Consider the following 22,759-nt stretch of genomic DNA (forward strand, 5'->3'; position numbering starts at 1 on the left):
GCAATGATGTTTTAAAAGTACTCTTTTGACTTTAATCCGGAGCCCTTAAACCAAGACTCCAACGTTTTGAGTGTTTTAAGGCACGGTATAACTCAACCACATTTGTCCTAACTCCCAATATTCTTGCATTTACTGTCATTCCTATGTTCTCCTTTTCCTTCTACACTTTCTAGAATGCAGAATCTAGGTGCCAGAGAAGAGAGAATACAAAAAATAGGCCATCATTCTGATAGGAACAACAAAAGCAACTCCTCTTGAAAATTGCCTTTAAGGGACAGGAAGGTCAATCCAGCAGAGGTAAATTATATCTCAGTTGTACATCAATCCACCTGTGGCCCTCCTGACTATTCCACACACCTGGCCCATGCCCCAGGAGCCAGGGAAAAGGCTCCTGGAACCTACTTTACTTTTTCTCTGACATTATCATAATCACATTGCCAGTTTGGGGAAAGGGGAGGGGCACGGGCCAATTACAAAAATCCTTTGAACAAGTTCTTTAATTGGTATACAGCCAGCCAAATCCTCTTAATAAGTAGTATTATTAATATCGTCACGATAATGCTGTCTACCAAGTAGCATTAAATGAACCTGAAAAGTTTTAGATTGGCCTCTGAGCAGGTGAGTCTTAATCTGAATCTGTTTTTCTCTCTCTTTTAGGTAAAACTTTTAAGAAGCATCTGAATGTCAGAAAATCATCTCCTTAGTAAGATTCTCTCAAAAGCGTTTTGTAGGACAAATAAAACAGTTTCTTCTAACTAGAGCACGGTCTTTAAAACTAAAAACAAAAACCTGTGAGGAACATAAATCACTGGAAAACTCTCTTGCTTCCTAAGTCTGAGTGTAACAGATCTCCAACTCATTTTATGACATAGTTCCTACTTTGAAAAGCCAAAAGGCATAACCTAAATTTAAATCAATCAATGAAGAGTCTACGCTATAACAACCTGCGGGTTCTCCCTGCTTTCTCATTACTTCTGCCCAATTTCTGAGCTCTCTTGCCAATGGAAGATACACTACTGCTTAACCTTAAACAAATTCTATTTTTTGAGGGGGGAAAAAAAATGGAAACACTGTCATGTTCTCTAATTAGCCTTTCATCACATAAATTTACACCCCAGATAGATACAGACTATGTGACCACAAACTATGCTGAATAAATTAATGAGACCCATAAAGCTACAAGAACATTAAACATTAAAATTTATCTACTACACCTGCTTGCACTTAAGTAAGAACACTTCTGAATATTCCTAGACTAGTAGAAATCAATACGACATGTGCTAAAACTTGGGTAGGCGCTCCACAATCTTTTATATTTGACCTAAATTCTATTTGTCTGCCAAAAAACAAAGCAATAAAAGCCAAAAGTAGAACGCACACCTGTATACAAACATATTTAAGTTTTTATGCTGCCAATATCTTCGATCTGTACCTTTACTTTGGGAAGACAAAAGAAACCATCAATGTTTGCCAGTGATCCAGAAGTTCAAGAAGAGAGTTTGAAAGAGGGACAAAATATCTGACTGGTAAGGAATTGCTTATTTTAAAATGTTTTTAATTTCTTTAAAATGCACTGCCAAAAATGTGCTGTGATTTGCGATAGATAGAAAACTATATTATACTTTCTCTGCTCTTACTCCGTTATTTCATTAGAAAGAGACAGAGAGGGAGAGAAAGGAAAATCCATAATCCAAACCAACAACCAGTGCAAATCTCAAGAGATATTCCAAGTCTCTAGGGGCAGCCAAAAGGAAAAAAAAAAAGCCACACCACACCTGTCTGTTACCTCTCAAGTGTACACGAAGGGAGGGGACATGGGAGGGCTGAATGCCTGTGGCTAGAAAGCTTATTTACCTTGTTTGTAAGGGCACGCACACAGCAGCACTCAAGTAGAGTTTATTCAGATCCTTCCCTTCTTTGACGTTAGCCCCTAACAGAGGAGGCAAAAGAGGAAACAAGGAGGGAAGGAGGGAGAGAGGAAAGAAGGGAAGTGGGGAAGGGAGGAAGCAGAAGGGGGGGAGAGAAAGAGGGGGAGAAAGAGAGGTTTCCCTTTGAGGCCTCGGTCTTCCCCACCTGAACCTCAGGCTTGCACTCACAGGTACTTACTGTGGGGCAGCTGTGCACTGGGGCACTTACCTCCGTGAACATGTCTTACTGCCTTCCTACATGGCAAAAAGGCTTTCCTGTTTCCATACATCCCCTTGCCAGCCCTAATCGGTGCCACTAGGTCACTGTATTTTGTGCTGGCAGCTGCAATGGCGGCCCTGACAGGAAAGAACTTTTAATCTCTTCCCTTGTACTGAACCATAAGCAGCAGCGAGTGCTCCCAGACACAACTCCGCTGGCTCTGCTCCTAAAAACGCTCTCTCAAGTACACTGTTGCTTAGCAATATTTGCCTTCCCCCTGTACATTTGAAATTGGCAACATCTGTCCCTTTGGCAGTTTTGACTTGTGCAAAGCACCATGCTCACAGTTTAAAAACACACACGGCTTTATGAAATGGGCAATCCTCCACTCTTCCCATCTCCCCGAAAAACCAGGGATGTGGAAACCCCCCCAAATGGCTTAATCTTCACTTAGCTTTAAAGGTCGATATAACCATCTACAGGATTCAAAATACTGAAGCCAGCAGGAGATCCTATTAAACCCCACCTAATAAGTAATGTTGTCTGTACAATTACACGTGAGGATGTGTCTGAACTAAAAATCCCATTTAGTTTAAAATTTTCTATGTAACATTTTCTATCACAAAGTATTATGTATAAATATTTGTTAGTAAAATAAGATATAAAGGCAATTTATTCACAGAGTAGGTAGGGTAACTTTCATGCTCACATTATAGCCCAATCTCATAAACAAAAATACAAAGACACACACACACACAGACATGGATCGATGGCAAAGAAACCTAAGAGGTCTAGAGAACAAAAATTCATTTAAGTAATTCCAACATCATGAATTTCAAAACAAATGATCTTAAGTTTCCTAAGTTTTTTATGCATCCCTCAACATAGTCATCTTGGTAATTTACTGAGGTTACTCATTAACACTAAAAGTAGTTCATAATACTGTATTTTATACATAGGAAAAAAACCTAATAAAAATGAAACTTTATAGGTAGTATATATGTTCTGCGTGTAATTTTACTTTATATATAGCACACTGACAGGAAATAAAAGTCAAAATATTAAAAGGCATAAAAGTCAACTAAGAATTGAACCATGTTCTGTGCATTCAAACTTGGGCATGTAGATATTTTTGTTCCTTTAAACAAATCAGGCTACAATTTTCTTTTTGGCCAAACCAATCTTGACATATTAGAAACACATGTTTTCAAAAACCTGTTATAGGAACCGAGCTCCAGCTACAAAGGGCAAGCTGACCTATTGCTCTCTTCAAGTCTCTACCCGGAGCTGACAGAAGCAGAAAAGCCTGGGTGATACCAGTGGCCACTAAAAATACATCCAAAAGGTCCTTGACTAGATTTAACAATAGCCCTAAAATTCCATAACATGCTTGGATTCATAATCCTGCTTTAGCCACAAACATGAACTCAACACCCCGAAACACACTTCTCACCATAGCTCATCACTAGCTACTTGCCCAGTTACATACAATAATTCCTGTGAAGTCAAGCTTTTTATTGCACCTTATTGGAGAACTCTGTGCGGTCTTTGCAAACTGGGGAATTCTCAAAAACCTCAGATATTCCTCCCAGTCATCCTCAGTGGTTCTGGCCTTGCAGGATAGTACTTATGAGCAAAGTTCTGAGTTGGACACACCAGCTTCCAGACTTGGCTCTGCCAGGGACCAACTATGAAGCTCACTGCATGAAAACAGCTTAAGCACAGTGCCTGATATACAGTACATTCTCAATAAAATACAAACATCATTTTTATTCAAATATTAATCTTACCATGACACAAGCACCTCAGTCTTTTTTTCCTTTCTATCATTCTACTAAACTTCCCCCACTTCTCCAACCCATCACACAAACACAACTTTTATTTAATGAACATCTAGGAAAACTTCCACTGGAAAGGGGGAAAAGAATGCTAAAGGAATGAATGACAACAAATTTTATATCTTTTGGTAACTATACAGTACAATCCTTGCTTGCACCTCTCTCTGATTTATCTTTTTTGTTGTTTTTTTGATTTACCTTTAAACAGCGAAAGAAGCCATCACCTATTGGACACCTGTGTCTGCAATATGTATTTAATAAATTCTGAATTAATGTGGGGAAAACATGATGATTTGTAGAGACTGGACCCTGGGCCCGGGGACTAGGGGATGGTGGGAGCCAGGGCAGGGGCTGTGGTGCTGTCCAACAGGCAAGTGCTGATAAGCCTTGAGGGCTTGCTTGAGACTGTGCTCACGTCAAGCCACCTACAGAACATGGAGAAAGTGCAAAAAAGCTTCCCATGAGACGAGTTCCAGGCCCAAGAGGAGAAAGCAAGAACTGGCCATTTAGCACTGCCCTTCTACATGACTGTCCCTTTATGGGGCAATGATGGGCCATTAGAAAGCCAAACCCTGGGGTTTATTTAACCAACTACTAGAGCATTATTGAGAATGTCTCCATTCTGAGGCTTCTGGCATGAGACCTGCTCTTAAGGATGAATGCCACGATCTATCCCACAGTGCCAATCAATAAATAATTATTAGGTCTGAAAGCAAGGGAAGTAAAACACAGGCTGTAATGCTCTTATAAAAATCAGCTATATCTTCATTACCATGCAGTGATGGTTCTACCCTATTCTGTCTGAAGAAAATCTACGGCCCCTTGTACTGTTTTTACTCCTGAAAATGTTCAGAGTTGAGCCCATTCTCCTTCAAATCCTACATACCTAAGAACTTGCAGGACAACCTGCTGGCATAGTCAGCAATACATGTCACACAGTATTATCATAAAAGCCTTCTAAAATAGATACTCCTCACTCAAAAATGTCTACAGTATGGCATTAACAGCAGGAGTAGCAGTAACAGCTGTCGGTAGTAGAAACATTTATTAAGCACCAGTTGGATGGAGGGGGTGGAGGAAGGGGGCAAGAAAATAATGAACAAAACTCAGTTCTGAACTGAGGAAAGTTTTTCAAGCATGAAGAGCCCCTTCATTGGCAAAGGCAAAGAAAAGTTTTAAGTCACGTCGAGGCATCAGCTTATTTTTCTTCTGTGACATTGCCCCATCTCTAACTGAACTTCCTAATTCTCTCCTCCATGACTCAAAGTCTAGTCTAAAACAGTTTTACCCAAACTTCAGTCAATTCCACACTACCCTGACAGTGATACCATATTGCAATACTACCTGTACTGTTTTCTTTAAATCAAGTTACTATCAACTCACTTTTTTACTTGGTCTGATCCTAAGTAACAATATTTATGAAATCCTGGGTTTGACATGCTGGTGTATATATGTTTTCTAACTCGCATTAAGATACATAAAGATTGGTGCCCATATACTCTCTTGGAAGTTCATGTACTAATCAATGCTATTTAAGCCAAGTGCTGAATGACGTCTTGGGACATCTTGTTGATGTTTTTTAGTAAAGCTGTAGTGATTCCCCTACCTTGTAAAATCATCCTACTTTATTCGCTTACACAAGTGTTGTCCATCCTTCACAAATTACATGAGAATACGCCTACTCATACCTTTCCTTACTGGATCTGTCGCCCAGAACACAAAATTAAGATGTGCAATTCAGTACAATAATCTTTTTTCCGTATGTTTCATGATGCCCAAATACAACTGAAAGCCCCCTATAGTTCTCACAACAACTAGTACAATTCTGGAATCCTGAAAATGCAGCAGGTACTCAATACATTATTAGTGGCACAAAATATTCATTCAAGTCTCTTATTTTAAAAAGCATCATATTTTTAAACATGAATAAAATTAAACCCATGACATAGAATTTCATTACTTCACCAAAACAGCTTACAGAAACACCATCAAACCAACCCAAACCATTAGGATACTTCTTAAGACCCTGGTGACTCCTAAACATAGTTGTAAAGTCAATAAAGATAACCTGAAGATGGGTAATATACACTTTTCCCACAGTGTGAAATTTGCTTTTACTGTCAAAGGAAGGTGGAATATCCCAGTCTACTATATGCTAGGCAAAATATACCCCACTTCATTTTCACAACAGCCCTGTGGTTCAGGTAGAAATGTCCCGCTTAACGGTGGAAGAAAATGAGCCCAAGTGTTCTGATTCCAGTTATTCATTAGAAACATTACCTCCCACTTAATATTTCCTTAAAGCCTTAATATTCAAAACTTTTCAGCTACCTAATCTTCAGATTCTAAGCCAAGGCAAAGAAATAAATCCACTACATTTACTCAGACATTTAGTGTTAAAATAACTATAATGATGTGATACAGAATCTGTTTATTAAATATTTACTATATGCCAATCACTGATCTAAGGGTTTCATAAACATTTTCTTATTTAAGCCTGACAACTACTTTAAGATTTTATTATTGTTTCTATTTTAAAGATAAGAAACTGAGGCTCAAGCAGTAAATTTTTTTTTTTTTTGCGCTGTACGCGGGCCTCTCACTGTTGTGGCCTCTCCCGTTGCGGAGCACAGGCTCCTGACGCGCAGGCTCAGTGGCCATGGCTCACGGGCGCAGCCACTCCGCGGCATGTGGGATCTTCCCGGACTGGGCCACGAACCCGTGTAGCCTCCATCGGCAGGCAGACTCTCAACCATTGAGCCACCAGGGAAACCCTCAAGCAGTAATTTTTAATAGTTAAATAATTTGCCTGTGGTCTAAGAGCTAATTCAAGGTAAGGACAAGATTCAAACCCAAATCTTCCTTAATCCAAAATCCATGCTCTTGGGACTTCCCTGGTGGTCCAGTGGCTAACACTCTGTGCTCCCAATGCAGGGGGCCTGGGTTCGATCTCTGGTCAAGGAACTAGATCCCACAAGCTACAGCTAAAAGATCCCACAAGTCTCAACTAAAAGATCCCGCGTAGGGCTTCCCTGGTGGCGCAGTGGTTGAGAGTCCGCCTGCCGATGCAGGGGACACGGGTTCGTGGCCCGGTCCGGGAAGATCCCACATGCCGCGAAACGAACATCCAACACAGCCAAATAAATAAATAAATATCAAAACAACAACAACAAAATCCATGCTCTTAACTACTACCTATAATGCCTAAAAGTCCCATCTAATCAGCGCTCCACCCCACCTCCCCAAAATCTTCAAGTATATCTTCCTACCCTCCAAGAACATCCAGAGTTTTTAGCATTCTGTGGATTACATGTTCTATTATATACTTATTATTCATCCCTAGTTATAAAATTATTAAGACATCAAAATTCTCAGCAATGGTATTGCTAGGAGTAAAAATGACATCTAACAAAAAAAGAACAGTTTGGAAATTCTCCAAAAACTATCACACTCCAGTTCTTAACAGTACCTTATACTAATTAAGTATACTTGTACAAGTATAGAAAATTACACCCTATAGAACCTGTACACTATGGAAATTTAAATATGAGTTGTCTGTATAACTACAGGATCCCTATTGCTAAGACCAGTTCCTTGGCAGTGAGGGGGGCGGGGGGTGGGGGGTGAGGGAGTCTCTGGAGTCCCCACAGGAGCCAGAGCTATTGTGTCCACCTTCCCTGTTGCAACCAATAAAAGCCCCTTCACGAATATAAAAACAAAAGGATATATATGTTGCTAAGATCAAAGGAAGGAAAGCAGCTCTTGTTTGCTGAATGGGTGTTGAAAACCAACTTCCTATTAGTCACTATAAAAACAAGAAAAGTAATTTAGAATAAAAGGTACTAAAGGATATGCTAATGGACTTGGTATAGGAAACAGCATCACAGTTCAATTGCTAGAATTCAAACTCTTTTTTAAAAAAGAACCATAATATTTTAGAGTAGAAAAGAGCATAGTGACTATCCACTCCCTTGTCACACACAGAAGAAAAAAAAACTAACCGAGCACATTTCTACTTGGTGACAAGGAGGATAAGAATCCATGTTCCACTGTTTCTGGCAGCAGCAAAAACCTTTAAAAAAAAAGTTAAAAAGGTGGGAGCAGTTGTCAAGTAGGCTAATAACCTTGTGGGTTTTTTTCTTTAACTAAAATATGAACAAGTGTCTAAATCACACATTTAAAGGTTTATAGGAAAACATCTTCACATTTGGAAACAAGGACAAAAAGATAAAGAAACCAAGTAGGACCTACTTTATATAATTTCATTTAAAGTTTGAAAATCAACGCTTTTTAGTTTAATTAGATGCCATTAAACATGCTGCAGTATAAACCTTTCTGAAAAGATATGTCTTTTGCACATCTGCGTTCTCATCTCTTGGATTTGCCCAGAGAGAGGCATAATCACAAGGACAGAGAATCGATTCTGTACTTCTCACTCACAGGGCCCAGGCAAGTGACAGGAGGGGCGCAGGAGGGCTGGGGCAAGCCAACTGCTGTTCTTCAGGAATACAAGTCCTACGTTGCCAATGCTTCCAGCATTTTAAGACAAAAAAGAATCAAGGGCTTCCCTGGTGGCGCAGTGGTTGGGAGTCCGCCTGCCTATGCAGGGGACGCGGGTTCGTGTCCCGGTCCGGGAGGATCCCACGTGCCGTGGAGCGGCTGGGCCCGTGAACCATGGCCGCTGAGCCTGCGCGTTCGGAGCCTGTGCTCCACAACGGGAGAGGCCACAACAGTGAGGGGCCCACGTACCGCAAAGAAAGGGAAAAAAAAAAAAAAGAATCAAAATCCAGATTTCAGTGTGAAATCTACTAATTTTCAGATGTTGCAACTAAATCAACACACCGTACAAGACACCTCCACGTGAGTGCCCTCCAGCACTGACTTTAAAGCTTCCTTCTCTCCCAAAGGAGGGAACAAGAGATTGGAAAACACACCCATTTTGAAGAGAAAGATCTCTTTTTATGTGGAACATAGCCCCACATACAGAATGAACATCTTCAGTTCCCTCCAAGAGATGGTGAAAAGCACGCCTGCCTGAGGGAACAAAGCATGAGGCAGACTCACTGCCGACCTGGGATGGTCTCCTCTTTGCTGCACAGGCTCCTGCCAAAGCCTGGGATTGGCAACAGCGGCCTGACAGATCGCGAGAAACATGAACCAAGGAAGCAAAACAAACCACAGTGTAGTTATTTTATATGACTTGCACGGAATAAATCTGTGAACTATAGGTGAGTCATAACATAATAAAGGACTCAATTAGGTTCAGAACAACACCACCAGTGTTTTCCCTCGTCTTAGCAACTAATTCACTGGAATCTTGAGAGAACATAAGGGACATAAAGGACCCTGGTGCTCTGTTTTACCCTTTACTGCAAGATAATTAATCTTACCAGAAAATTAAACCCAGGCTGCCAGTTGGGCATTTTCAGGGTCAATAATTCTTAAGTTACTAGGATACCAATTAATGATACCCAAGTGGTCTAGAGGAGCTACTGCCTCTACCCAAAATGGCTGGCTCATCCCCAAAAATGTGAATCACTCAATGGCAAAATATTCAAAATTGAGAATCCTTTGAGACTAACAGCAATTTTAATGTAAGTACCACTTATATATTTCTTTTATTTTTTTCACATCTTTATTGGAGTATAAATGCTTTACAATGTTGTGTTAGTTTCTGCTGTGCAACAAAGTGAATCAGCTATATGTATACATATATCCCCATACCCCCTCTCTCTTGAGACTCCCTCCCACCCTCCCTATCCCACCCATCTAGGTCATCACAAAGCACCGACCTGATCTTCCTGTGCTATGCAGCAGCTTCCCACTAGCTATCTATTTTACATTTGGTAGGGTATATATGTCAATGCTACTCTCTTACTTCGTCCCATATACTAAAGGAAATCTGGTGTCTTATTTAGTACAGAGGAAAACACCTATATACATGACAGATACATAAAAAATCATTACTTTCCAACTCTTATAGTACATAAAACCACCTGATTAATCTCTAAACTCAGTACTGAAAAGCACAGCAATTTAAGGCTGGAACTCTACTGAGAACACCTAGTAATAAGATTATGTTGCTTATTTTCAAATCCACACGTAACAATACCTAAAATTACCTGGGAAATAAATAGGCTGAAAATGGTAAGTCAAATAATTCCTCTAAAAAATTATTGAATTTAGTGGCTTCTTCCCATCTAAGTGTCCTAAAATAGAAGATTCAGTCTCACATCAAATAGTTTTCTCCCTCTGCTCCAACATTTATTAGAGGTTATCTTTCAGACTCCAGATCAAAGTGAACAGGGTAAGAACTCTCAAGCTGAGCACAGTGGAGGAAATAGCCCCATTTTCCCCAGTCCTCACTTGTGCTATACACAAAGGACAAACACGTGTGAGACCAATGACCCCACCCTCAACGTGTTTCCCACCTGGAGAAACACACAGAGGACAATGCCAAGGAGGAGTGCTGAGACTGGAGGTGTGGGCACCAGGAGCACAGGGGAAAATCCTCACTAAAGGGCCTGGGTGACAGCAGCGGGGCTGGGAGACATGGGCAGGAGGGTCACAACCCAAGCCTGGAGAGACAAGTAAGAAAGCAACTGGAGGGCTTCCCTGGTGGCGCAGTGGTTGAGAGTCCGCCTGCCGATGCAGGGGACACGGGTTCGTGGCCCGGTCCGGGAAGATCCCACATGCCGCGGAGCAGCTAGGCCCGTGAGCCATGGCCGCTGAGCCTGCGCGTCCAGAGCCTGTGCTCCACAACAGGAGAGGCCACAACAGTGAGAGGCCCGCGTACCGCAAAAAAAAAAAAAAAAGTGTTACTCAAAGGGTTATGACTCCACAGAAAACACGCTGTGTGGCAGAAAGACTACTGGAACTAGAAGTTAAGGGTCCTGGTTTCGTGCCCCCAGCTCTGCCACTTATGAACTTAAATCATTAAACTTCTTAGAGACTCAGTTCCATGGCATGTAAAATGGTGATTCGTGCCAACTGCCCTGCCTAACTCACGAGGTTGCTGTGACAATCAAGAGGGAATAAGCAAGTGCTTTGGGAATTAAAAAGGGGGGGAAGCATAAGCTTTCATAAAATGAAATATTTACACCAGCCAGGGGTTGCCAAACTATGGGAAAGCTGCTCTTCAGGGGTGAGCAGGATGCCCCTGTGCCATCAGGCAGGGATGGGAAGGGCGGTCGGTGGCTCCTCGCCTTGGCAAACCAGTTTTTAAAAGTTCAACAACCCCCAAGCAAATGCTTTCTTTCCCTAGGCTCTTCATTTGTCTAACACTTGAAAACCAAATGTTTAGGGCTTTATTCACCTAGAGCATCGTAACTGGGCATTCGCGATCCCTTTGATCTGATCCCACCCACATGCTCAAGGGTACTCCAATACACGGGAGCCTGTTTCGGGTCTTCCTGTCTCCTCAGCAACTCCACCTGCTCATTTTGATAGTCCTACCTTGTTCCTTAAAGTCCAGCTCAAATTTTAACTCTAATCACTCCTACCACCACCTACTGAGCTCTTCCTATGTACCCAGTACTGTTTTAAGCACTTCATATGGATGACCCTGCATCCAGTAGCCCCACTGTACAGAAGGATAAACTGACAACACAGTGAGGTCAAGTTCCTTTGCCTCTACCAGATCTCCTTGAACCAAAGGCCCAGCTACCCCTACTAAATCTTGCACTGTTTCTTGCCTCTATGTCTTTTCTCTCAATCCTTTAGCCTGGAATGCATTTTCGTCAATACCCAACCAAAGTGTTTCAAAAGTCAACTCTAAAAAAAAATGAAAGGCAGTATAATGTAGGTGTCATAGTTAAGGGCATGGATTAGAGCCAAACTACTTGGATATGGAGTCCAGATCCAGCACTTAAGGCCTGGGTAAACTTGAACAAATGAATCTTTCTGCACCTCTGTAAATCTCTCAGTAAAACAGCCACAGTAACAGTGCTTACCACATGGGATGGCTGTGAGGATTAAGTTGATTCACATAAAGCATTTGGAACAGTTCCTATCACAAAGTGCACTAGAGAACAATGTGAGCATTATATGACTATAATTAGTAGTTCCATATTACCTTTTCATACTGATTATACTTTGTATTTTTTACGCTATGTAATAAATGTACTGTCAAGTGTCTTTCGCTCCTATCAGCTCCCCTCTGTATCTAGTGGGTGTTCAAATATTGTTGATCAAAATGGCAGAAACCTAGAATGCAAAAAGTGAATCCTTCTATGACTAAATTTTTCCTGACAGGAAAGATTTTTTTTTTAACATTTTGTAAGAATGTCCAGATTATTTGGTAATAGGAAAAAAAAATTTTTTTCCCCAAATTAACATGTTCTCAGGCATGAGGAGAAAAAAATGTTGGAAGTAACATAAACTCTAATTATAGCGTGAAATTCTATTAAAAATTTCTTCTCTAAAATGCAATAGCAAACGTTTGCTTTGGGGTAGAATATTTAAAAAATTGAGCTGCAAGGAAAAGAATCCATAAAGCCTGAGCTGGTAAGAATGAGTACGGGGACTCTGAATAGCACAGAATATTTACTTTCCTTTCTTAATTCATACAGTGCAGTTCAAAGCTTCGATCTTGCCCAATATGAATTTTCGGGGTTCTATTTTTTGTAAATTGGAACCAAAAAACCCTAAGGTGATTTATCTGAGGGACAGAGCTAGAAATAGGACCTCTAATTACTTAAATACTAAGGCCCCTAGATTAAAACATTAAACCTCAAAACCTTTCAGCCAAAGGGATTAAGGAGATTAGAATGGGCTTGACAAATTACCACAGGGTTAGGGGGATGGAAAAAAGCAGAGAAAAAGTAGGCCAAGCTTAAATAGGGAATAAAATGAAGTTCAAGAGAAATCTAATGGTGTGTGTGGACCCTGAACATCTGGCAGGGGGGGAAAAATGGTCGACCTAGGGATTTCAACAATTAAAAAAGGAACAATATCAATGTAAAACTAACTGCTTAGAAAGTTCTTAGAAAATGTGAACACACCGCAGAGTTAACCTTGGAAAATGATTTTCAAATAGATCTTGGCAAATGGAGAGGAGAAATGCATGGCCAAAAACAAACAAACAAAAGAACAAACTTGTTATGATAACATGAACCAGAATCCTCTCTTAAAAAGAATTCAGCTGAAATATCTCATGCATATTGGCCACCCCCACCAAAACAGCCCAAATCAAAACCACTAACTCAGTCGCCAGCAGGACTCCCCTCGGAATATCTGGTTTTCTGTCCCTAAAGATTATCAGTTGGCTGAGAATAAAACACAATTAATCTAGAGAGGAGCTAAAATGACTCGGGTGGCACATGAGAGCCTGGGAGAGCGCACAGCCTGGAAAGATTCTGAAGCGGTGAATGTCTCCATTCTGGCAGAGGCACAGCATGAGGGACCCAGGGGGGATCCAATAACCCTCCACAAACATCTCAAGTGTGAAAACAACAAGGAGGAACAGGAATTTCTTATCCTGGTACCAAATGTACTTCTGGCGTTTTGAGAAGGAATGGAAAGTAAAACGTACAAGGAAAACAACTCCAATTAATACCACCCAAAAAGATGTTCCAGGTTCGATCGCAGGCTTTCTTCTTGCTTCTATAAACAATTCTGTTCTCTGCACTAACCCATTTCCAGCAATTTCTGGAGCTCTTCCAAAAATATTTTGCCTATATTACTTAAAATGTTTCCTTCAGAGTTTAAAATGTTTCTTCAAACTCAAAAAAAATTGCCAGGATCAGGAAATTAAAGGTAGCAGCATCTACTCAGCTCTAGCTGGTGAAACTGAAAATCTGATTTTTCACCAGAATTCTCCAGTTTGTAAATATTGGCTCAGAGGGAGGACAAAAAAAAAAAAAAGAAAGAAAAAGAAAAAAGAAAAACACATTATATAGGCAAAACAAAATAGTCTGCAGGTCCAGTCTAGCCCTCAGGCTGCCTGCAACTTCTGCTCTAAAACTTCTGTCAGTCATTTGCCACTATTTTTAAACTTCTATATTTAGATTTTTTGGGGTCTAAAATTTAGCCATTCTCCAAGCAGATGCAGGTTATTGCTATTCATTATTTCTTGTAGATAGGACGTATTCTGCCCAGACACTCAACATCGTTAGGGAACTGTGCACACAGAAAACCTTGCTATCATTTTCCCAACAAACATTTAAGTCACATAGGTCTGCCCAAGTTACCTGAGCTCTAGCTCATGGAATCTAACTTAAATTTCCAATAAAGAACTACTGCAATAAAAACATTTTTAGAAAACTGAGTGAAGAAGCTAGATAAGGCTGTATCAGAATCTTACTTTCCCCATGAGCTTGAAAATGTTGGGGACCCAAAGAAAAAAAAAAAAAACATGAGCTGTAGAGGAAGAGTGTATGTAGTTCTGGGGACCCTATTCTCTTATTTCTTCCCTGAGGCTTCTCTCATGTCCTGCTCAGGACAAGTAGTCCCATCAATTCAGGTGATCATTTTGTCTGAGGGCCCACAAGGGAGACTCCAGAACTAGTGGGAAGGGAGCCCTTCTCTAACTCCTTGTGGCCTGTTATCGGCTCTTCTGGAACAGTTTCATTTCCAGGCTCTAGAAGAAACCTCATGAGAATCAGCTACAGGTACTTGAGCCCACCTGTATACTTGCTGAATCAATCTCCTACGATGGGACCTGGGAATTTTTATTTTTAACCATTTGTATTTTTAACAGGCTTCCCCCAGGTGATTCAGACTTGCCACCAAGTTTCAGAATGAATGCACAGAATGAATGCACAAATTCCATTTGACCTACAGTACTGGGTTTAGAACCCAAGAAAACTTATAATGGTCTCTGCATATCATGTGGCATAAACCACTGGCATATACTTTCCCTCTGCTTGGAATACTGATGCTGTTTAACTTCTAACACACCTACTGTAGTCTGAATGTTTATGTGTCCCCCAAATTCAGACCGAAAACCTAACCCAAAGGTGATGATAGTAAGAGGTGGGGGCCTTTGGAAGATGCTTAAGTCATGAGGGTAGAGCACTCACTAATGGGATTAATGCCTTATAAAAGAAGTTCCAGAGAGAAAATCCTAGCCCCTCCCACCATGTAAGGACACAGCAGGAAGGCACCGGCTGGGAACTCTGAAGAGAGTCCTCACTAGAACATGACCATACTATACTGGTGCCCTGATCTTGGACATCCAGCCTCCAGAACTGTGAGAAATAAATTTCTGTTGCTTACAAGCTACGCAGTCTGTGGTACTTTGTTATAGCAGTCCGAATGGACTCAGACAACCCCTCACATTTTTCACTTCTACTCACCATTCAGGTCTCACTCAATACTTCCCCAGAGAATTCTTCCCTAAGCGCCTACATTCTAAGCCACAACACCCCTTTATCAATCTTATAATAGTTTATAGATTCCTTTATAGAACTTGCCAAAGTTCTTACACATTGATCTGAGTGGTTACTTAAATAGAGTCAGTTTCTAACTAGATAATTAAGGTCCAAGAGGAATGGAATCATCCGGGGTTTCCCCGCCATTGTAACCCCCACCCCCATCCCCAGCATTAGGCCTGCCATACAGTAGGTACTCTAAAACTTTGAGTTAAAAGTTGCTGAACTGATGATATATATGGGAGAGAGGGAGCTTAACTATATTTTGAGTGACTCATCAGCGGGATATACACCACCGACACACCGAAAGTGCACCTCTTGAAGGGTTAGATCATTTCATAATGGGGAAGTTCCTCGTTTCAGGATTTAAGATAAGAAAGCTAAATAAGAAAGTAGGAAAGATTGTTTGCATACATGAATGCAAAGTGAATCACTGTCACAGTTTTCCACTGTGGATTACTTCACTCTATTAGGCTGGCACTTTATTGAAAACGGAAGGCATAATTTAAGAGTTGCCGTGAGTCAAAGTAGTCCAACAATGAATTCACAGCTGCAGGTGACACCTGAGTCTTGGAAATTAGGTGGAAGGATTTGGTATCAGAAAATGTTCCCAAATGATGTCATGAGAGGCCACAAGGAAAAGAGCAATTGCTCTGCAGAAATCAGAAACCATCAGGACTGAAAGCCAGATTTCTCTGGAGGGCAATGGAGTAGGGCCATATAAGGAAGTAGAAGCAGTAGCAAATTTAAATTGACGGTAAATTCTGCTAGGATCCAGTGACTTATTTGCTTAAATTAAAGTAATTGTATTATTTACACATACACTTCAAACCCTAAGTGAAAAAACAGAAACCTATAACTTCCCCTAATGTATAAGCAGATTCTCAAGTTTTCAAGATGATCTTCAATTTCTGCTTCTGAAGACCCAGCAGGACCCCATTTCTTCCCGCTCCTGCCCTTGCCACAGGTAAAGCTAAGCCAGGGAGGGCCTGGTTTAGGGCCTTCTCAGCTACACCTGCCTGGTCCCAAAGCTTTAAATACCCACCACAGGCAAACACAGCCCAATTTTATTAGTCCCAGTATTAAGATGAGATTTCTTTTGTGTTATGATTTCTACTCATCTTGTGTGAAACTTACAGGATTTAAGCTATGTTAAGTAGTTCAAAATGGAGTCCCAGTGGCCAATGTGAACTTCTGTATTAGTTGTTTTGAAAAGTCTACCATAGGACTGTGAATGTCTTAGAGTAAGACCATTACACCCACTGGTAAACTCCTTAAAATGAGCCCACTGAGCTGAGCAACTGAAGGTTCTTCCCTGGAGGACCCAATTTCCCCCTGCTGAGAGCTGTTCCACATGGGCACTGCTGGAGGCTCTGTCCAAGCAGAGGGCTACTTCGCACTCAAGCTTGTCCCGAGACCACTGCTAGACCGAGACGGTTGCTAGACAGACCGCTGCTTGTGCTGAGACACCCCCTTCCCGGACTTCTCCTTGGAGTGGTTTGTTACTCTCTTGCCTATTTTCCTGACTTGACTAACTTGTGCTGTGTGCTTAACTGAATGCTGGCTCCATTTCGTTTATCTCCACTCCTGTGATTCTTACCCCGCCACAAACATCCAAACTTATCATTTTCCCTGGGCTGATCTACTACCGATGACTGCCAACTTGTCATGTCTACCTGGATATATAACAGCATCTCAAACTTAATATGTGATCCATCCAGAGCATCCTGGTTTTCCCTCTAAACCTGTTCCACCCAGGTCAGCTCCATCTCAGGAGCAGGTATCATCCCACCATCCACACCTTTCCAGTAGGACCTTCCTTAATGCCCCACTTTCCCTCACACCTCAGGCCCACTCCCACCTCCAGTCAATCACAAAGTCCTATTACTCCCCTGCCCAATATATTTGGAATCTATCCACTTCTCACCATGTCCACTGCTATTATCCTACGCCTAGCCATCGTCATTTCCCACCCCCTAGCTGGCCTCCCTACTTCTGCCACCCTTGCCCCTCCAAGCCATTCTCCACCCAGGAGCCAGAATGATCTTTTTCAGAAAGAGAAAGTAGATAGATATATCACTCCCATGCTCAAGATCCTCCTATGGTCTCCATGCGTACTTAACAAGCAGAGGTAGAAAGATCACAGAACTGAGAATTCTAACTCTGGCTCTGCTACTAACTAAACTGTAGCAAAATTAAGTAACCTCACCTTTCTAGGCTTTATTTACAACATGAAAGGGCTGTAGGTTTACCCTTAAAATTCTAATATTCTAAATCCAGTATACAATTTAATATGCCCACCTCAACTTAATCCATTTCTCCCTTTCAGTAAAACACCTATCTGCCTCTAAGCACATCCACTCCAGTCCAGGGTCCACACTCAGGAACGCTCACACAGAGATGCCTTGGTTTTCCTCTCACTCTCATTTGTTAACTTCCGGTAGAAAGAGCTACAAGGAATCTCAGCCTTCCGTTTGAGCAATTCGGTCTCTGATGTGGCAACTCTACAGCTGGAAGGCATCCATGTGAGATCGTGGAGTCCTGGCTATATCCTCAGATGGGTCATTTCAAGATGCTATACATCTTCCAGTTGACACAAAACTAAAACCAACATGCCCAGAGAAAAATCCAGTGCACGCTGTGTGCTCTAGCCTCTATTTAGTCAGAATGTTGACCTTTTGATAATTTTTTTCCTGTAGGATTTTAGGAAAGACTAAGTGTTAACAGTGAGCATCACTTATCCCAGAAAGGAATACCATTATTTAGGAGAACCAACTAAAATATACAAACCAAGTGTTTCCCATGAAGTGAAAGGAGAGAAAATAGCAAGGAACTCATATGTATGTGGCTTGAGAATAAAGGAGTGCCAGACAGACAAGATGACTTTCCCATCTTGGTCCATTTTTTAAAAATACTGTTTGATGGAAGCAGTGGGGGAGGGGAGCAATGAAACAAACCACAAAACCCACACACTCAGAATGCCAGGAAAGAAAACCTCCTCCGACTTGCCTTAGGACAAATTCAGCAAATAAAGGAAAACCACTTAGCTATCCCCATGCCCCTTCCCATGGCTCTACCAACAGCCAACTTCCCCTTCCACCCTGGCATTCTCTATCCTTCTGCCCCAATGCCACAAGCAGCCCAAGATATTGCTACTATTCCGGTTCTATATTCAGAATTTACCTGCTCTGGGGTTAATTCCCCACTTTTGCTGTCCCCCACCTCTATGCTTTCCTTTGACTCACCAGAATATTAAAATCTGACAACTAATAAAGAGCCCGCATGCCACAACTAAAGATCCCACGTGCTACAACTAAGACCCGACACAGCCAAAAATATATATATATTTTTTTTAATTTGAGATTTTTAAAATCCAATCTACATGGTTTTTTTTAAATGCTTTTTTAAAAATATATTTATTTTATTTATTTATTTTTGGCTGCATTGGGTCTTCGTTGCTGTGCACAGGCTTCTCGTTGCGGTGGCTTCTCCTGTTGCGGAGCACGGGCTCTGGAGCACAGGCTCAGTAGTTGTGGCACACGGGCTTAGTTGCTCCGTGGCATGTGGGATCTTCCCGGACGAGGGCTCGAACCCATGTCCCCTGCATTGGCAGGGGGGTTCTTAACCACTGAGCCACCAGGTAAGCCCCTACATGTTTTTAAAACCTTAAAAAAATAGCCATTTTATTGGGTCTACAAACAGAAAATTAATGGTAAGTCTGTGAAACATAAGATCTTACTAAACCGAATCTAAACGCTCGCCAGAAAGCACCAATATCCCTGTTTCCCAGACTTACTCCCCCTTCATTACAAATTCTTTGCCCAGAGCCCTTCATCTGCCTGACCCCTCAGCTCCATCCTCCCATGCCACCAACACCACCCAGGGGCTCCAAGGCAGTTAGCACCACAGCTGCCACTGGCCTCAGAACACTGATTAGAGGCCAGAGGGAGCCATCATGTTAAAATGAAGGTTGACTGCAAACGTAGGCCGAAGATGAAACGTTTACATCTACTCAATTGTTGACAGCAGGTCAAGAAAAGCCAAGAAAACCCCATTCTCTTACCACATCTATGAATGATTTTGTTCAACTGTCCACTCAGAAAATATGCAAGGACCTAGTCTAATGTGGTCCTATGTTTGAAATATGTATTAAATCTGAGGAGCTGTAAAACCCTGGAGAAATCGCAACTCACCGTATCTTTTTTTCACCAGGAAAGCAAAAGGTTAACCGGGATCCTCTAACCTAAAAGGTCTACCAGAAAACCTGTTGGCTGAATTTACATGGGTTCACTGTCTTAAGGCTGATGTTTGAAACTTTCTCTATGCACCTAGTAGCAGACAGTTCTCTGATTGTTTCACATGTGTAGGCTGATCTCCACGCTAGACTGTCATCTCTCTGGAACAGGGACCAGTACTTCCTTGGCATCCCACTCTGTGCTTATACATATGGTTGGGTATTTGGTAGACAATGCAAATATTTGCTAATTGGTCTTAGAATTGTTTTAAAGCAATTTTTAGTTGCTTAGTTTTCTTTTTAAAGAAAACATGTTAAATTGTCCCCTTACCTTTTTTTTCTTTTTAAACTAGGAAAATATAACAGACCTTATTTGATAAATAAAGAAAATTCCATTAAGTTCTTTCTGAATTATAAGGTAGGCTGACTGACCATAGGAGGTGGGAAGATCTCACTTTATTCTTCTCCATCTTCATTCTGTTCCCTACCCCTACCGCCCAACAGAGCACAAAATGTTCAATAAGTGGCTCATTGCAGTGAATCTGCATAGCTTATGGGGTTATAGGGATTGTTCTGCCATCTTGGTCATTTCTACCACGTGCTTTACTCCTTTCTAATTTTTCCTCAGCCTCCAAACCAGTCACATTCTGAAGACATCCAGAGACACTCCAGCTCAACAGCTGACTATGGACAAAACCCTAAGCTCTTCTAAACCAAAAGCTGACACCACAAAGGAACAGATTTTCCTCCTTCAAGATAAGGGTTATCTTTCCAGCTACGGATCCTGGAATTTTTTTTTTTCTTTCTTTTTTTAAACCTTAAGGAATTTTGCCTTCTAGCACTATGTAAAACTGATGTAAAGCTGGTATCTGGGTGCACATACAAGTCTTTGAGGACTGGATATGCAAATTAGAATGTTTATACAATTGATGTAACTCAACCAGACTTTACCTTAACAGATAAGCGCTAAAATAAATTCACTTCAAACATTTCACTTTGCACTACAAATCTGAATTTGAGTAACTGGTGTTAATTTAGAATTTCAGTGATAGAATGTGTGCTCTGATTCTTCTCATTGAAACACCACGTTGCCATTTGTCAAAGGAGCAGAAAAAGGAATTTTTCCTTTGTTTAAAAAGATAAAGTATGTTGTTTACTTGAAAAAGCCATAGTTGAATAACATTCTATATTTGTGACTCTCTCAAATGAGATGTCATCACACCTCCACTCTTCTTTTGTAGGTGGTAAATAAAATATATTAGAACAGAAATTCAGTTTCACAGTTTCTTATAATTTATAGGGGACAAATCTTTAAAAATTAATACTCCTCCAACATTTTGATCTCTTGTTTTCACTTTTTTATGGTTTGGATCTCAGGAAAAACTAACTGGGGAAGAGGAAGTATTAACCAAAAAAAATTTTTTTCTTTACAGTGTCTTTAAAGAAGTCAGTGTTCCCCAAAGCCCCCAAAAATCAAAGACAGCTCAAAACCTTCCTGAAACTCTCATGCTAGAAATGTCCTCTGCCTCAATTGGGTTGTGGGTTGTATAGGTGTATCCATTTTTCAAAACAGAGCAAACTATCCTCTTCCCATCTCTATATTTTACTGTATATAAATCATGGCTCAATAAAAAGATTTTTTAACTTTCTACAAATCACATTTCAGTATCTGTCATCAGTAATTCACTTCAGACCTGAGTTTCTTGTGGGTCAACAAGATCCTAAAGCCAGAAAGGAATCTCCCTGAACAAAGGCTACTGACACCCCTGCCCCTAAACCTCCAGAAACTTCCACCTCAAATCTTTCTTCACACTGGAATTGCCTCAGATATGAACTTCCACTCACCTCGACTGACTGAGAAGGCATTTTCAGCTTAGTGAGCTTGGCTTTGGCAGGCACTTTTAAGTCTGTTTTTTCAAAACTCTGTTGTCGGTAGTCCTCCGGCAGTGGTTTCAGTTCAGGAGACTCACTAGGAGCCTGATCTTGACCATCCATGGGCCGGACATAAGCTGTGGGCTTCTGCTGCATTGCAAGGCTTTTTGAGGGGAGCGGGGGTGGGGGGAAAGTCTGAGAAGGTGGCTGGGGAGGGGCTACCCCAAGGCTGGCAACTGCTACTGAACTGTCTTGAAGGGTCTCTTTATCATGGACCTTTACCAGTAGGTCCTTGGGAGACTTGGCCGGACAGTAGCCTTTATTGTTACTGCTACTGCTGTGAACCTTGTTGCTTCCTTGCGTCCTGGGAAGAGTCTGCTGGTTGGAATGTACAGGTGACAAAGGGGGGACTGGGGAAGGCAAAGAGAACAAAGGAGAAAGCTCCCTCTCTGGAGCTGAGTCTGTCATTGAAGCACAGTGGTCTCCATCAGCCCTGCGGTCACCCTTTTTGTGATGACTAGAGCTGTACCCCTCCTGACCAAGGCGATCTTGGGTCATGTGCTGGGTGTCCGGTGGGCCATAGCTTTTGACATGGAGACTTGGCATTGGTTCCATTCTTGGCTGCGCCATCTTTGGGTTGTGGCTAATGGTACCAATGGGAAGTGGTCCAGAGGCAGGAGTATTAATAGGCTGGTGGTGGACACTAGTGTGGAAGGAGTGAGATGGAATGCTGCTCCCCTTCTCAGGAAATGAGGGGTATCTTGGCTTTCCCAACCTATTTTCAGAAGCATCCAAGCGTTGAGGGTGGGACTTGGTACTAAGGAACTCCTTCACCTCTTCATAGTTTCCCAGCATGTTCTGTATTCGACTGGATAGCTCATCACCTTTTTCTGTCTAAAAAAAGAAAAGACAGCAGAGTTAGATACTGAGGGGGAAAAAGAGGGGGAGGAAAACCATTGTTTAGTAAACCATGTTACATAATGCCATTAGAAAAGAAACACCTCAATTTAATGTGTAACACCGAATTTAACATGCAATTTCGACTCAATTCCCCTGCTGAGAAGCCTGCCAAGGACAAATATTACTAAATACAGGAGACAAACATTACAAAAGAAAACCACAAACTTTGGTAATTTTGACTTACCGAGGTTCAGAAGATTTTCATATTTTGTTTTCAAAAACGATCTCTAGGATAAGTTGTCTTATTTTCACAAGTGTGACCCTTGTTCAAACTCACTTTCATCATGAAGTCAAATATGGTGATAAATCAGACTTTCTCATATTCAAGAAATTACCTTGTAGGACTTCCCTGGTGG

At 41.4% G+C, this 22,759-nt stretch overlaps 1 protein-coding gene across 1 annotated transcript in view; it reads right to left on the reverse strand.

Moving 5' to 3' along the window:
* The window catches only part of AFF1 (ALF transcription elongation factor 1), a 200,712-nt gene that overhangs the window by 67,915 nt on the left and 110,038 nt on the right, over positions 1-22,759 (reverse strand). The window contains 1 exon segment of the mRNA XM_024764212.1: positions 21,417-22,337. Coding sequence (XP_024619980.1) covers positions 21,417-22,337 — 921 coding nt within the window.

The sequence above is a fragment of the Neophocaena asiaeorientalis genome, unplaced genomic scaffold (assembly GCF_003031525.2).
Source record: "Neophocaena asiaeorientalis asiaeorientalis breed wild unplaced genomic scaffold, Neophocaena_asiaeorientalis_V1.1 scaffold296, whole genome shotgun sequence".
Classification (NCBI taxonomy): domain Eukaryota; kingdom Metazoa; phylum Chordata; class Mammalia; order Artiodactyla; family Phocoenidae; genus Neophocaena; species Neophocaena asiaeorientalis.